At 53.3% G+C, this 16,428-nt stretch overlaps 1 protein-coding gene across 27 annotated transcripts in view; it reads right to left on the reverse strand.

Moving 5' to 3' along the window:
• Positions 1–1,211: 1,211 nt before the first annotated feature.
• The window catches only part of SCRIB (scribble planar cell polarity protein), a 110,558-nt gene continuing 95,341 nt past the window's right edge, over positions 1,212–16,428 (reverse strand). For 13 of the 27 annotated variants that reach the window (XM_071738609.1, XM_071738602.1, XM_071738608.1 and 10 more), the window contains 8 exons: positions 16,112–16,201; positions 15,626–15,808; positions 11,463–11,630; positions 10,664–10,803; positions 9,203–9,240; positions 8,466–8,540; positions 6,321–6,372; positions 1,212–3,568 (listed from right to left, as the gene is read on the reverse strand). In XM_071738609.1, the coding sequence (XP_071594710.1) occupies positions 3,408–3,568; positions 6,321–6,372; positions 8,466–8,540; positions 9,203–9,240; positions 10,664–10,803; positions 11,463–11,630; positions 15,626–15,808; positions 16,112–16,201 (907 nt within the window). In that variant the 3' untranslated portion in view covers positions 1,212–3,407. Of the gene's footprint in view, positions 3,569–6,178; positions 6,214–6,320; positions 6,373–8,465; positions 8,541–9,202; positions 9,241–10,663; positions 10,804–11,462; positions 11,631–15,625; positions 15,809–16,111; positions 16,202–16,428 lie in introns of all 27 variants that reach the window. The other 14 variants (XM_071738615.1, XM_071738614.1, XM_071738630.1 and 11 more) reach the window with 5 other exon arrangements.

Consider the following 16,428-nt stretch of genomic DNA (forward strand, 5'->3'; position numbering starts at 1 on the left):
GTTCTAACTAACTACAAGCAATTATTAGAAAGTGAGAAAGCTCCAGGCAAGGCTGGCATTAAATCCTCTGCAGATCACAAGTTACATCCCTACATCCCTCTAATATTTATATTTTCACTGTTGTTTTTTTTTCACCAGGTAATACTGCACCTTTAATGCATGGAATTCAGCACATGACAGCATTGGTTTTTTCTCATTCCTGAATTTCCCTCTTGTTTTTCACTAAGCAGGTTGTTGCTGTTGAACCAGGTGGTGGTGATGGATGTGATAACAAAACCTCTCTATCTCATCTCCTCTCTCCTCTTTGTCCCCAGTTCTTTTTCCCTTCTGCTCCCCTGGAGCTGAAAGTTCTGCTCCTCTCCCCAGGAGTGAAATTTGGGCCAAATTAAGGAGTCCTTTCCAAACTACCTAAAACTGGAGCTGACAGTGACTGCTTTGGGTTCTCTCCCTCCTCTTTGAGCACAGACACCATTTCTCTGCCAAGTTGATGTGGGCAGCACGTGTTCAACCTGATATTCCTGCAGCTGAGCATCAATCTCTGCCTGGGCCAGGGCTCCCTCAGCCTCACAGCAAAGAAGTTTCTCCTCACCTGGAGCTGGAACTTCCCATCTTCCAGCTTCAACCCATTCTTCCTTGGCCTGGGCACCACCCAAAAGAGACTGAGCCCTTCCTCTTGCCCCCCAGCCCTCAGCTACTGACAGTCATTCAGCAGATCCCCTCTCAGCCTTCTCTTCTCCAGCCTCAACACCCCCAGGGCTCTCACTCTTTCTTCCCAGCAGAGATGCTCAAGGCCCTTCAGCACCCTCCCAGCTCTCCAGGGGACTCTCTCCAGTAGATCTCTGCCTCTCCTCAACTGGGGAGCCCCAAACTGGAGCCAGGATTCCAGCTCTGGTCTCCCCAGGGCAGAGCAGAGCAGAGGGGAAGCAGAACCTCCCTGGACCTGCTGGACACACTTTTCCTGATGCCCCCCAGGCCACCATTGGCCTCTTGGCCACCAGGGCACATTGCTGACCCCTGGAGAACTTCTGCCCACCAGGACTCCAAGGGCTTTCCCCAGGGAGCTGCTCTCCAGCAGGACATCCCCTCCTCTCCCCTCCTGCTTGGAGTGATTCTGCTCCAGAGCTTCCTGAACTTCCTGAGGTCCATGGGAACCCAAAGGTTGGATACCACAGTGCCGACTTCACAGGGGCAAAAACCACTTTAACCGAAGGTTCTAAAATGTAAAGTAAACTTTATTATCCTTGAACCACAAAATAGATTTCTTTGGTTGTACAAATGTCACTAGTTACAGTCTTGATGCGCTAATTGTCCCTCAGAGTCTCTCAGGAGAGAATGGGAGAGAACCCAGAGCCTGGCACCAGGTACCGCAAAGGGAAAGGAAAAAAACCCAGAAAGAATCACAAGTTAGTCACCAAAACCAATCCAGGATTGTTTCCAAAATTGCTGTTGTTAAAAAGCAAATGCTAAAATTAGATTTCTTTTTTTTTTAAAAAAGGAAAAGCTCAGATTGCTGATGATGGAGGCCACAGCTGCAGTTGGAGATTATTGGAGTTCCCTCCCTTCAGAGCTCTGTAAAATCAAAACCTACAAAGTCAGTTAAAATGAGACATTGGATTTTTTTTTTTTTTTTTTTTTTTTTTTTGGCATGAAGGGAGATTCTCAGCTAAAAAAGAAACTGCATCCAGGTCTGTCATTCAGCAAATGTACAAGCAGCAGTGCCTGTCACTCCCAAGCCACTGCAAGGCTTCAGATCCCCCCTCTGCCCTCACTGCTGAGGGGTTCAGCAGAGAGCACCAGGGACCAGGGCAGAGGGATCAGATCTCTGCCCAGCTCAGATGACTTTCTCTCTATTAGAGGCATTAAAAAAAAAAAAAAAAAAAAAAAAAAGGAAAAAAAAAGGCAGTGGGATGTTTGAGTTCAGTAGTGGGCAGCCCAGGCTGGTGTCAGAGCTGTGAGCAGCATCTGTCCCCTCCAGGTCTGCAGAGCTGCTTTGGTACAGAGTGCTCAGAGCCCTTCATGCCAGCCAGGAATCACACCCCTGCTCCTTTTTTTTTCATTTTCCTGTTTTTTTCCCCCTTGCCTGGGCAAGCACAGATGTCCCCTCTTCTACACGGGAAGGGGTCTGCAGCCAACAAGGAGCTGAACCCTGTGGTTCCAGCCCCATCCTGTTCCTCCAGGCTGCTGGAGAGCTCCTCAAAGTAGAACTTTTTTTTTTTTTAACTTTCAACAAACCCCCCCGAGTGGGCACCCCGTAACGTCACGTTTTCATGTCCCAGCTAGCAGGCTACACAGTGGATCCACCCAATAGTATCCTCCTACCTGTAACCCCCCCTTACTCCTAACCTGACCCCAGCAACTCCATTTCCAACCCTTCCCCTATCCTGGATCCTACCCCACTATCTCCTCTGTTTACACCTCCTGCCCTAACCCCAACTACTCTGCTCCTACTGCTGCTCTAACGCTGCTCCGGCTCCTCCCTGCCTCAGTTTCCCCAGTTCAGTGCTGGTGCTGACAGGGGACAGGTACCTGGCTGCCTCTGACACAGCACAGTGTGCTCAGTGTGTCCCACCCTGGTGACAGGAGGGGCACAGGAGGGGCACAACCCCACCTGGATCTCCTGGAGCCCCCAGGACACGGGCAGGAGTAGATTCCCACAGAGTTGATCAAGTGGCACAGAGCTGGCACGGGCTCCTGCTTACTCAGCACAGAGGTGACAGTGTCAGAGGGAGGCACTTTACTGAAAGTCCTTTTTTTTTTTTTTTTTTTGTAATTTTTCTCTTTTTTTACTTTTTTTTTTTTTTTTTTTTTTTTTTTTGCCTCCAAGCCACCCCTTTCTACCCGCTCCCACCAGAGAAGTGAGTGCCACCAACGGTGTGGGAGGTGGGAGGAGATGCTTTTTGGCAAAAGACTGGAAATTAAATAGGAGCAAAGGCAGCCTTGGACCTTCCTCCTGATTCACACCAGAGCAGAAGCTCCCGGACCAACCAGTAAAAAAAAATCAGACAATAAAAAGAAATCCAAGTGGAGGAAACAGCAGCTGGAGCCCAACACTCACACTCCTACGTTCTCCCTGTCCTACCCTTTCCCCACACACAATATTTACAGGCTAACAAGCTGCAGCTACTCACTGTCCTACCCACCCCTCCTCTCCCTTTGCCATCAGGAAAGTCTCATCCTGCCCCGGGATGGATTTTTGGGACGTGCCCCAAGTGCATCATCGGGTGAGAGACGAGGGCGGTTCAGAGCCTGGAGGAAGTTCAGTGACCACAGTGCTCCCTGGGGATGCTCAGTTCCCATCCCCAGCCCAGGAGGCAGCAGTGTGGGTAAGTCCAGTGCTGTCCCTGGAGCACAAGGAAGCCCCAAAGCCCCGTGCTGGGCAATCCCATCACCCAGGTCCTTCGGGTCCTCTACGTGGGGACTGCGGCCTCCAGACTGCGGCGGCTGTGTCGGAGTTTGCGCTTGCTGCTGTACAGGGCCATTTCTTCAAGTGCTGATGAGGTGGGTGTGGATGGATCCCGGGTTACTAACATCTCCTCTTCCTCTGGTTGCCCATCCTGCTCCTGGGGAACTGTGAGGACAAGAAACAAATTAAGGTTTTAAGAGACAAATGTTAGAAACTAAACATTAACCTTGACATCTCTGCAGAGACCACAGAGCAACTTCCAGGTCCTGAAGGGGCTCCAGGAAAGCTGGGGAGGGACTTGGGACAAGGGCCTGGAGGGATGGGAGCCTCCCAGGGGGAAGGGTTTGCAGCTGGGAGAGGGGAGATGGAGAGGAGATCTTGGGCAGGGAGGGAGGGAGGGAGGGAGAAATTGTTTGGGGTGAGGGTGCTGAGCCCCTGGGTGCCCAGGTTGCCCCCAGAAGCTGTGGCTGCCCCATCCCTGGCAGTGTTGAAGGTTGGATGGGGCTTGGAGCCCCCTGGGCTGGGGGAGGGGTCCCTGACCATGGCAGGGGGGGCACTGGGTTGTTTCTTTCCAACCCAGCCCAGGCTGTGATTCTCTGATGCTTCTCTGCTCTATCAGCCCAAAGGTGCAAAATCTGCTGAGCTGGACCCAGTGGTTCCCCCCCTGCTCCAGGCCCAGGTCCCACAGTTCAACCCCCCCTGTTTCTAACACAGGGAGCAGAGAATTCAGATAATTCAGATAGAAATCAGAATCCTTCCTGAGCTGTTCAGCTGTTATTTGAAAAGGCCTCAGAGCCCAATGCAGGTGACATCTCCAGAGTTTCCTGGGACCTGTGAGGTGGTTGACTCCCAAAGAAGGCAAAAAGGTGTCAGGGAAATGCAGAGGCACATGCAGAGAAAAACCCAAACTGGGGATGGGATGGGGGGAAGTCAGTGTGGTTTAGAGGGAAATCATTCGTTGTAGACCCTCTTAGAATTGTCCAAGGAGCCACCAAACATGCAAGTTGAGTCCACACAGCACACAGAACCTCTGAAAAACCTTGATTGTTTCTCAGTTCAAGATTTCAGCAAACAGGAGCTGCCCTGGGCTAAGGCAGAACTTCCATCAGGGGGTCAGGGAGGAGTTAAACACAGAAAAAGTACAGGGAGATGTTGGCTGAATCAGAAATCTGAGCAGTTCCCTGTGCTGGGGTCAGTGTTTGGTCACCAGGGAGAAACTGGAGATGATCCCAAGTTGAGCATCAGGGTAGAATCATGGAATGATTTGGGTAGGAATGGACCTCCTAGATCCAGTGTGGGGCTCCCCAGTTGAGGAGAGGCAGAGATCTACTGGAGAGAGTCCCCTGGAGAGCTGGGAGGGTGCTGAAGGGCCTTGAGCATCTCTGCTGGGAAGAAAGAGTGAGAGCCCTGGGGGTGTTGAGGCTGGAGAAGAGAAGGCTGAGAGGGGATTTGCTGAATGTCTGTCAGTAGCTGAGGGCTGGGGGGCAAGAGGAAGGGCTCAGTCTCTTTTGGGTGGTGCCCAGGCCAAGGAAGAATGGGTTGAAGCTGGAAGATGGGAAGTTCCAGCTCCAGGTGAGGAGAAACTTCTTTGCTGTGAGGCTGAGGGAGCCCTGGCCCAGGCTGCCCAGAGAGGTTGTGGAGTCTCCTTCTCTGGTGCCTCCCAAACCCCTCCTGAACCCCCCCAACCTCCAGATGAGGTTCCTCTCCTTCTCTGCTGCCTTCCAAACCCCCCCTGGATGTGTTCCTGTCTGGGCTGCCCTGGCTGATCCTGCTGTGCCAGGGCTTGGACTCCAGCATCTCCAGAGCTCCTTCCAACCCTCAGCATTCTGTGATTTTATGATTTTATGATCTGCTCCCCTACCAAACTGATTTGGGAAATCCTGCATTTTTGGTGCCTCTCAGCCTCTCACAGTGCTGAGTTAAAGATTATTCAAGGGCAATGGACTGGGTTAAAAAACTCCTGACAGAGAACCAGTCTTTTCTTTGTGGCTTTTATTCTGTTTGAGAGCCAAACAGCAATGAGAGGCAAGAGGGAGGTCTGAAGGCCCTTAAGGAATTGCTGATGATTTCCCAATCCTCCTGTGACCTCCTGCTTGTGGGACTGCAGCACCTCAGGAGAACACCCCAGGGCTGAGGGCTTTCCTCTGGGGGAGGAAGAGCAGATGCTGTTTCCCAGGTGAGTTTTTCCTGAGTTCCTCTGCAGCAGAACCTCCCTCATCCCATCACTGGATCAGCTCTCTGGAGCCTTTACTCACAGAGCTTTGCCAGGAGAAAACTGAGAGAGAAACTGCTCCTTGTGGGAGATGAAGAGGAGGCAAAAACCAAAGCTGCCCAACAGGGAGAAGAAAACCAGGAGGAGCTGCTGAAGGAAAGAAGTGCTGCTAAGGAGCTCTGCTGAACCACCAAGAGTGAAAGGGGAGATAATCTGAGCCTGTCTGATGTAGTTGGGGACATTTCTGTCCCCATGGCTGATGGAGCATCACAAGGACAGCCTGGAGAGGTGCAGCAGTGACACACAGATCCTCAAGGACAGCCTTGGAGAGTCACCTGGGTACCACTCAGGCATCCAGATGCTTTCAAGTCTTAACCCAGGATGAATTTCTGCTGCAGGCAGCAAGAGACTCTGCTCCAGCAAAAGGGGCACAAGGCAGAGCCTGAACTATGGACTGGCAGGAGGTGACAGAGGCCAAACCTCCCCCCCAGCAGCAGAGGAGGGGACATGCTTGTCACACACAGCACAGCAGCCATCACTACAGCACAATGCAGGCATCCTACCCAAGCCTCAACCAGCTGAGTTTGGAGGTTTCATTCTACAACAGATAAAACAGAAGTTGAAGTCCTCAGGGTTGATCCCACCAGCAGGAAAGGGGGTGGGAAGCAAGGAACACCAAGATGGTGACTTTGGCCATGAGCTTACCTGAGTTATTTCTGTCTTCTCCATATCTGAGGTCATCAGCTGCATCAGGTGACTGGAAGAGAAGAGGAGATTGAGATGAGATGAGATGAGATGAGATGAGATGAGATGAGATGAGATGATGAGCATCCATCTCTAACACTCCTGCCAGGTAATTCCCCACCCTCCAACCTTCTACACCCTGCAGAGAACCTTTTGCCACCAGAGGTGCTGGTGACCCAGCAGTCAGTGCCCATGGTGACAAGGTGAATCCTTGGTGCTGAGGTGAAGCAGAGGGGACAGATGTGACACGAGGCAGAAAGCAGAAAGGCTTTGGAAAAGGAGCAGAGATGTGGGAGGGGAGCAGGGACACGAGGGACATTTCCTTGAGAGAACCTAATTCTGCACCTGCCCTGTTCCCAGGCCAAGCTTCTTGGGCAAAATCAACTTTCTGCCTTATGTTCAGGTGTCTCTAAAAAAATGGATGTGGGATGGGAGGCAGCTGCACCCCAAGAGATGGCAGAGACAGCTTTGGAGAAATGGCTCTGGGATCATCCTGCAATTCCACCATTTCTGATGATTTTAAAGCCTACAGAAAATCCCAGAACCACGGAATGGCTGAAGTTGGAAGTCCTATGAAAAGTCCCTCAAATGAGGAGCATTCCAACAGCCAGAGCTGCCTGGACCTCATCAGACCAGAGTGATGACACCAGGAGAAAACTTTGCTCATTGTGATGAACCTGAGCTGCCAAGAAAACAAGCACCACTTTGGGGACAGGCATAGATGTCCCAGGCCCTACTTATTCTGCTGAAACAGAGAATTTACTGCTGATCAAAACTCATCTTGTAGGGCTCTTGTTGCTCAGGGCAAGAGCACAACTGAGGAGCAGCTTCATTTTAATTTAGTTGTAGGACAAAGGCTCTGTCCACTTCCATGGAAGCACTGGGGCTCCTTGGTCCCACACCAATTCCCCTGTTTTGTGCCAGCAGCAAACCTGGAGGAGGCAGGGAAGAGGGGGAGGTGACCTCAGCCCTTCCAGAGCTTTAGAAAGAGAGGAGGTGAACGGAGCCATGTTCTGCATGAAGAGCAGAGAGCAAAGCCCAGGGGGCTGTGGTGGCTTTGGGGTCACTTGCTGAAGGACACAGCCCAGCCAAGCAGCACAAAACTGATCCCAAGTAAAGGGCAAAATTGTGTGACTATGGCCAAAAACCCCTCAAATCTGAATTTCTGCTCTGCTGAGACAGGTCCAGAGGAACCAGCCCATGATTTGGAGGTGACCATCTCAGCTGCATGAAGACCCAGACCTGCACTCAGCAGAGCCTTGGGGACACTTGGATAGTCCCTCTCTGACTTGGTGCAGAGCCCAGACAGGGGAACCCCCAAAAGGTAAAGGATTCTTAGAGCAAAAGATCAGTGAGCACCCAGGGAAAGAGAAAGGCAGCTCAGTCCTGGGCTCAGTCCTTCCTTAAGCACTGAGGTTGGGTGAGATGAGCTTCAGAGGTCCCTTCCAACCTCAACCACTGTGGTTGAACAGAGGTTCTGAGAGGAGGAGAAGCACTCTGTTCACCCCTGGTCTTCTCCTGCTACCTGAGCACTTCACAGCTGATTACAGCAGAGGCAGAACACAGGAGAATTGTCACCACAGCTGCTCCTGGGGCAGGGTGCTGGAGACATTCCACTTCAAAGTTCATATTTTCTCCAATCTGCAATTTGTTGGCAATCATTTCTATAGGTTTTTCTTTTCTTCCCTTTTACAGAATCACAGAATATTTAGGTTGGAAGAGACCTCCAAGCTCATCAGTCCAACCCTTGACCATCATCTCACTACTAAACCATGGCCTTAAAGGTCCAAATGGCTTTTAAATGCCTTTTAGTTCTCAACTCTCCCTTCAAAACATTTTGGGATCAGTTCAGGTGAAGATGTTGCTGCTTGGTTTCTGCAAAGTTTTGGTCATTCATTTTAAAAGCATCTGGAGCAGCTTTTTATCCCAACCCCACTTGACTGAGGTCTCCACTGACCCAGCAGTGCTGGTGGCCCTTGCCTCCCACCTAGACAGGGGCCTTTTGAAGAGAACTTCCCCAGCTTCAACCTCTGCTCTTAGGTCACCATCACTTCCACCAACTCAAGCCCTGACCCACCTAGCAGGGCTCCAGCATGCACTTTATACCTGGATTTCATAAACGGGTTTGGAGGAAGGAATAGCAGCAAATTCCCGGTAGTCAAACTTCTTTTCAGACATGGACTGGAGGGGACAGCAAAAAGAGAAGAAACAGAGAAGAGAGTGAGGGGAGAGAAATGGATGGAGAACCAGGCAGAAGCTGTGCAGAGATCACAAGCAGCAGCAGAACTGCCCAGGGAGTGCCAGGAGGGAGAAGGGGAAGCTCTGGAAGATTCTGGCTGGGCTGGTGTTAGGAAAAGGGTTCCAGGTTAAAAAGTAAACATTTTTTAATGAGCTCCAGTAAGTGCATGCCCTGCTAGGGAAAAAACTTATTTCTGTGAAAAAAAAACTTGTGTCAAGATTCCTGCTGGCAGCAGGTTCTCCATTTTATGTTGTTGAGGAAATAAGGGACCAAAATGTCTGATGTTAAGAGGTTTTCTGAGTAGGGATGTGAAGAAGAAAGAAAAGGATGAAAAAACAAAACATGGAACCAGAAAACAGATGTCACATCTGAGCTGCAAAAAAGAAAAAAAAATAAAGGGGGGGGATGTGTCTGGTGATGGGTTTGGCAGAGCTCCATCCACTTCTTCACAACTCTGAGTCCCATGCAGCCAGAGCTGGTTGAGCATTCAGTAGGGATCTCATGGCTCAGATGCAGAGTCCACAGCCAAGCTCAGCAACCAAAAAACCCCAATAAATCCCAGGAGTAGAGGAGAGAAAAGGAAAGCAATCAGAAGGATTCTTACCAGCCTTCCTGGAGAAGTGACGTTTCTGGGACTGCAATCTGCAAGAGGACAAAAAGAACTCCTTAGGGACTGCCTGTGTCATGGGGGCATGGGGTGGTTTGGCTTGAAAGGACCTTAAAGATCAAATTGTCCCATGGCCAGGGACCCCTCCCCCAGCCCAGGGGGCTCCAAGCCCCATCCAACCTTCAACACTGCCAGGGATGGGGCAGCCACAGCTTCTGGGGGCAACCTGGGCACCCAGGGGCTCAGCACCCTCACCCCAAACAACTTCTCCCTCCCTCCCCAAGATCTCCTCTCCATCTCCCCTCTCCCAGCTGCAAACCCTTCCCCCTGGGAGGCTCCCATCCCTCCAGGCCCTTGTCCCAAGTCCCTCCCCAGCTTTCCTGGAGCCCCTTCAGGACCTGGAAGCTGCTCCAAGGTCTCCCCATGGGATCCTTCTCTTCTCCAGCCTCAACACCCCCAACTCTCTCAGCCTGGCTCCAGAGCAGAGCTGCTCCAGCCCTCCCAGCAGCTCCAGGGCCTCCTCTGCACTGGCTCCAGAACCCCCTGAATCTGCCCCTTCCATGGAGCAGCATTTCAGAGTGATAAACACAATGCTCAGGAGGACATTGTCTTCTCAGAACAAATGCTTCTTTCCTGTTTTTTGTTTGTTTTTTAAGAAGTCATGGTGCTGGTTTTATTTCTGTCCTGGTTCCCTGGTTTATTTCTGCTCAAATGTTCTCTCAGGTCCCTCCCCTATGCTGAGAGATGTCCCCTACCCCAAAGGACCTTCCAGTCCAGGCTGAGCAAGGGGATTGCTGTCAGCAGCTCTGCTTTCAACCAACTTCAGCTGGAGAATCACAGAATGGGGGGGGTTGGAAGGGCCCAAGGGAGATGCTGGAGTCCAAGCCCTGGCACAGCAGGATCAGCCAGGGCAGCCCAGACAGGAACACATCCAGGGGGGGTTTGGAAGGCAGCAGAGAAGGAGAGGAACCTCATCTGGAGGTTGGGGGGGTTCAGGAGGGGTTTGGAAGGCAGCAGAGAAGGAGAGGAACCTCATCTGGAGGTTGGGGGGGTTCAGGAGGGGTTTGGAAGGCAGCAGAGAAGGAGAGGAACCTCATCTGGAGGTTGGGGGGGTTCAGGAGGGGTTTGGAAGGCTCCAGAGAAGGAGAGGAACCTCATCTGGAGGTTGGGGGGGGTTCAGGAGGGGTTTGGAAGGCAGCAGAGAAGGAGACTCCACAACCTCTCTGGGCAGCCTGGGCCAGGGCTCCCTCAGCCTCACAGCAAAGAAGTTTCTCCTCACCTGGAGCTGGAACTTCCCATCTTCCAGCTTCAACCCATTCTTCCTTGGCCTGGGCACCACCCAAAAGAGACTGAGCCCTTCCTCTTGCCCCCCAGCCCTCAGCTACTGACAGATATTCAGCAGATCCCCTCTCCTGAAGCATTAACTTTTTCCTTGGAGACAGAGGCAGCTCTGGGTACCTTCCAGTGGTGTTGGGGAGGGGGTAGGAGCAGGAGATGGTGACTCTGTCAGCTGCTCCAATGTGCTGCGCTTCTTCCCCTCCTTGGACTTGGCAATCACCATCTGAGCTTTCAGAGCATCCTGTTCCAGGGACTTCATCCTGCCGTGGGAATGAGAGGGGAGAAGGAGACATCAGAGCAGGCTTCCCTGAGAAGGGACAGAGCTGCCTCCTGTGCCCAGCAGCCAGAGCTCAGTCCCTGGGCTGAGTGCAGGAAGGGAAATGAAGAACCCGTGGGTCCCTGAGACTTCCAAAGCAGGAGAGGAGAGGAGAGGAGAGGAGAGGGAAGCAGCTTGGATTGCTGTCACCCTGCAACACAGAGAGCATCGTATGTGCTGAGCAGAGCCTGGAGCCAAGCACCAAGGCACCAGGACCCACAGCTCTCCCCAGAGCTGCCATACGATGGGAGAGCAACCCAAGCTGGGGAGGAGCTGCAGGGGCTGAGGATGAGCTGGGTGACTCCTCAGGGCTTTACTCTCCCCCTGTGCTCTTGGTCTGTTGCATCTCAACCCTCTTCAACCACCACGGGATGGCTACGGAACACAAAGTGGGCTCAGCCTTTGGAGGTGTCTTCTGCCTTCTCCCAACCAACCAGACCCAGCATCCTCCCCCTTGCTCCTTCTCGTGGGGAGGAGCAGGACCTCAGGGACACCAACAGCCACTACAAGGTCTTCCCCTACCCCTAGCAGGGGGTGGCTGGGATGTGGGGAGAGAAGATGGGAGGTGGAGCATGCAGCCAGCAGGGAAGGGGCTGTGCACACCTGGAGTGGTTTCCTGACCCAAGGAGTCTTGAGGCACCGTGACTCTGCCTTGGGCCAGACATCTGAGCTGGCCTGGCCCCGGGAGCAGCTCCCCACTGCCGGGACTGGTAGAGCTTCCTGGCCAGATCCTGCTCGTACTGTTTAATACTGTCTTCAAGAGCTGAGGATCTGAGGAGGAGGAGGAGGAGGAAGAGGAGGAGGAAGAGGAAGAGATGATGGTGATGAACATCACAGCGGACAAGCGCAGGGAAAGAAAGAAACAGATACAGGAACATACCCTGGCAGGGAGAAACAAGGGGCTGGGACAGAACCACAGGATCATGGAATTGTTGGGGTTGGAAATGACCTTGGAGATCACCCAGTCCAACCATTCCCCTGGCACTGCCAAGGCCACCCCATGTCCCTCAGCATCACAACCCCAGGGTCTGAAACCCCTCCAGGGATGATGGGGACTCCACCACAGAATCACTCTGGTTGGGAAAGATCCTTCAGGATCCTCAAGTCCAACCATGAACCCAATGCTGACCAAGGCCACCACCCCCCATGTCCCTCATCCCCACATCCCCAGGGTCTGAAACCCCTCCAGGGATGATGGGGACTCCAGTCCTGCCCTGGGCAGCCTGGGCCAGTGTTTGATGACCCCTCCAGTGAGAAAGTTTCCTCTGACACCCAATCTGCCACAGCCCTGTCCAAAACAGGCTCCTGGGTCTGGTCCTGCCCAACACCAACTGCTGCAGGAGAAGTGGGAACCTCCAGAGTGCAACCTGGGACAACAGACCCAGCAGCATCATCCTCCAGAACCTCAACATTCAGCACCAGCCCACCTCATGGGCTTGGAGGAGCCCAGGAACACCCAACAGACCAAGAGCACCCAGGGGGTGGTCACGGTGAAGTGTGGAGCAGACCCAGGTCTGCAGAACAGGGCACCCTCTGAGCACACGTCTGGAAGTCTCTGTGTGCCTTGGCCTCCAGATTTCTGACCACCTGCTGGCATCCACCTTCATCTGACCCCCAGAAAAGGGGGAGCAAAATGGAGAAGAGCACTGAGGAAGTTCTGTCAGCCACAGGCCCTGGGACACAGCAGGGGACAAGGGGAGAGCAGCCTGGGACCAGTGTGGGCATGGCAGAACTGCCAAGATCACAGCATCCCAGACTGGTTTGGGATGGAAAGGACCTTAAAGATCATCTGGTTCCAACCCATGTCCCGTGCCAGATCACCAAGTCCAACCACCAATCCAACAGCAGCAGCAAACTCAGGCATGTCCTGAGCTGCCATATCTGCACGTTTTGAACACAATTTTGAGAAATAAGGGTCTGATACAGAATCATAGAATCATGGAATCCTTTGAGTTGGAAAAGACCTCGAAGATCAAGTCCAACCCTGACCCCAGCACTGCCCAGGCCACCCCCCCCCATGTCCCTCATCCCCACATCCCCAGGGTCTGAAACCCCTCCAGGGATGATGGGGACTCCAGCCCTGCCCTGGGCAGCCTGGGCCAGGCCCTGACAACCCTTTCCAGGGAGAAATTCTTCCCCAGCTCCAACCTAAACCTCCCCTGGCACAACCTGAAGCCCTGCTGGCCACCTGGCCCCCTCAAGATGTGGCTGCACCTTTTTAACCCCACTCCTCCTCCTCTGGTGGTTTGAGCCCCCAGAAACATAGCAGAGGTCCCAGGTGTTTGTCCCCAAAGGACACAGGGGGTGTGCTGGGGAGGGGTGGGTGCATCACATGTCCTGGCATGGAGAAAAAGGAAAGCTCAAGAAAATGCAAACTGATGGGGTCAGGAGTGAGAGCACACAGGGCAGAGAACTGGAAGGAAGCAGAAGGTATCAGATTAGAAAGGAAGTCATCAACTCATGCACATACAGAACAAAACAGAGGTTGGGGAGGCTGCAGGTCCCTGGGCAGAGCTGTCCCAGCTCCCCATAGCACCTGGAGCACAGCTTGGGAACCTCTGGAAATCAGACCTCAGCCCAGGAGCCAGCACTGAGACTGCTCCAGCAGCTATGGGACAGGGAGCCAGGGAGGAGCAGAGGGATGTGGTGGGATCCTTGTCCTGCACAAAGGAGCACAGCATGCTGACTGCTTCCTGCCACCACCAAAATGAGCAGGGACTTGGCCCTGCCCAAAGAACCACCTGGACACTTCCTAAGGACTGAACAAAATGGGACATTTTGGCATCAGACACAAAGTGGAGCTGAGGACCTGACCTGCAGAACTTAAAAACAGCACCACTGAGCCTCACAAATGAAAAGCAAGATGTGGACAAGAACACATCTGGAGTCCCAGACTAGGCTGGGGTGGAAGAGACCTCAAATCCCCCCCAGTGCCCCCCCTGCCATGGTCAGGGACCCCTCCCCCAGCCCAGGGGGCTCCAAGCCCCATCCAACCTTCAACACTGCCAGGGATGGGGCAGCCACAGCTTCTGGGGGCAACCTGGGCACCCAGGGGCTCAGCACCCTCACCCCAAACCATTTCTCCCTCCCTCCCTCCCTGCCCAAGATCTCCTCTCCATCTCCCCTCTCCCAGCTGCAAACCCTTCCCCCTGGGAGGCTCCCATCCCTCCAGGCCCTTGTCCCAAGTCCCTCCCCAGCTTTCCTGGAGCCCCTTCAGGACCTGGAAGCTGCTCCAAGGTCTCCCCATTGCAGCCTTCTCTTCTCCAGCCTCAACACCCCCAACTCTCTCAGCCTGGCTCCAGAGCAGAGCTGCTCCAGCCCTCCCAGCAGCTCCAGGGCCTCCTCTGCACTGGCTCCAGCAGCTCCGTGTCCTTCTGCTGCTGGGGACCCCAGAGCTGGACACAGCTTTACCCCAGGGGGGGCTCCCCAGAGCAGAGGGGACAATCCCCTCCCTGGCCCTGCTGCTCACACTGCTGGGGGTTTGATGGCTCCTGGGGACCATGTGCAGGTCCTTGCCCTTGGCCATGTTGAACTTCATGGCACAGGCACTTCAGGAACACTTCAGGAATCTGCTGGATGACCAAGTAACAAGGGGAGGGTTTGTACCCTCCGGGTCATTCTCCAGCTCTCACTGAGGATTCCACTCTTCCTTTCCTCATCCTTGGAGCCTCTCCAGAAGATGACAGCACCATTATCATCTGTGTCTAAGCCCAAACCCTGGAAGTGCCAAGTGGCACCACAAGTCACAGCAGCCCCTCTGGTGTCTCCTCTAGCAGCCTGGCAAGGATGTGTCACCATCCCCCCTGTGTTCCTCTCACTTTTCTCCTTCAAAACCCCAAAGAAACTGTCCCTGCCTGTCCTCTGAGTGCCTCCTGCAGGAACAGGATGGGAAGAAATTCCTTATAGGAGTAGTTTAATGAATTTTGGAAAGGAATTGTGTGACACAGCACATGCCTGGACTGCCTTCTGAGCTAGGAAGTTTTCTTCCTTCCAAAACCACTTTTAACCATTCTTTCAGAGCTGATGGAACAGCCTGGGTGGGTCAGGATTCCCTTGCCTGCCTGATTCCTTGCCTTCACCAAGCTCTCCAGTCCAGTGACACTGGACATGGGAAATCCTCTTTTCATTATGAAGCTGTCAGAGTGCAGCTTCAGTGAGTACCCTCTGTGTCCCACCTTACCAAGGAGGTGGGGAGCAGTGTGCTGAGAGGGAAGGAGCACGTTCACCACCACTTCCAGGTGCTCCTGTCTTTTAGAACACCTCACTGTCTTCAGGACTGTGCAAGCTGTGTTGCCATAAGGGACATCTCACCCGTGCAGCTCCCAGGAGCAGATGAGCCCAGACAAGTGGTGGATGCTGTGCACCATGTGCTCAGATGCACAGGATCATTCTGGTTGGAAAAGACCTTGAAGATCACCAACTCCAACCATAACCCAACACTACCAACTATCATCTAACTCTACAAAGTCCAGTGCTACCTCATCCCCACATCCCCAGGGTCTGAAACCCCTCCAGGGATGATGGGGACTCCAGCCCTGCCCTGGGCAGCCTGACAACTCTTTCCAGGGAGAAATTCTTCCCCAGCTCCAACTTAAACCTCCCCTGGCACCACTTGAGGCTGTTCCCCTTGTCCCATCACCTCCCCTAACATCTCCCTCAGGAAGGATGCTCAGTCCCTGTCGTTAACCCCATGGCACCCACCATGGGAGTTCCCCTTTCCCTCAAGCAGCCCAGCCAAGAGGAGGGTGAAGGTTTTCCTGTCTCACCGTGCTGCCCTCCACATGGCTCTCTTCTCAGCCTCCAGAGCTCGACGTTCTGCTGGGGACAGCTCCTTCTCCTGAGCACTCACAAGCTCAGGGCTCTGCATCCGCAGCCGCTCCTGGTGCCGCCGCTCAGCCTTGGCTGTTCTCACCGGGGCCACCTGGTCCCCTGCACACAGTGGGCTCAGCCTGGGCAGGGAGAGAAAGACTGAGGTCCAGCACAGCCCTGATCTTGTTTTCAAGAGAAAAGGAGAAGACTGACACCCTCCCACTCCCACCCCCCCATCAACTGTTTAGTGCCACATCCCGGGACATCCCCTTGGGAGATGGGAGGACAGGAAGGGGAGGTTTCTCTGAAAAAATTGGTTCTGCTCACAGTTTCACTTTCTCTACAAAATCCTTCCTTTCACACTCTATCTTCAGCTAAAAAGGAGGAGCCACCTCCTCCACCACCTGGCACCTCCAGGCAAAAGACCCTGCTGAGCCACTCACCCAGACGTGGAGTTGGTTCTTTGTTCAGATTTGATTCCATCTTCCAGTGAATTCCTCTGTGAGCTGCTGTTCTCAGTCACCTCAGAAGGCCTAGAGCAAAAGCACCGGGTCAGCTCCCAGACCCACTGGCCAGCATGCCCAGGAAAGGTTCAGAACCAATCTGAGCCCCAGAAAGCCCCAACCAGTTCATTTGGGAGACACAACCCTTCACAATTTTGCTTCTCCATTGCTGTGAGCATTTCCTTGCTGATGTCATAAATGTTCATGCTGACATCGGAACTTTTCTTCACTTGGAGGTTGACCACCCACTAACCCCT

The sequence above is a fragment of the Heliangelus exortis genome, chromosome 2 (assembly GCF_036169615.1).
Source record: "Heliangelus exortis chromosome 2, bHelExo1.hap1, whole genome shotgun sequence".
In the NCBI taxonomy this organism is placed as follows: domain Eukaryota; kingdom Metazoa; phylum Chordata; class Aves; order Apodiformes; family Trochilidae; genus Heliangelus; species Heliangelus exortis.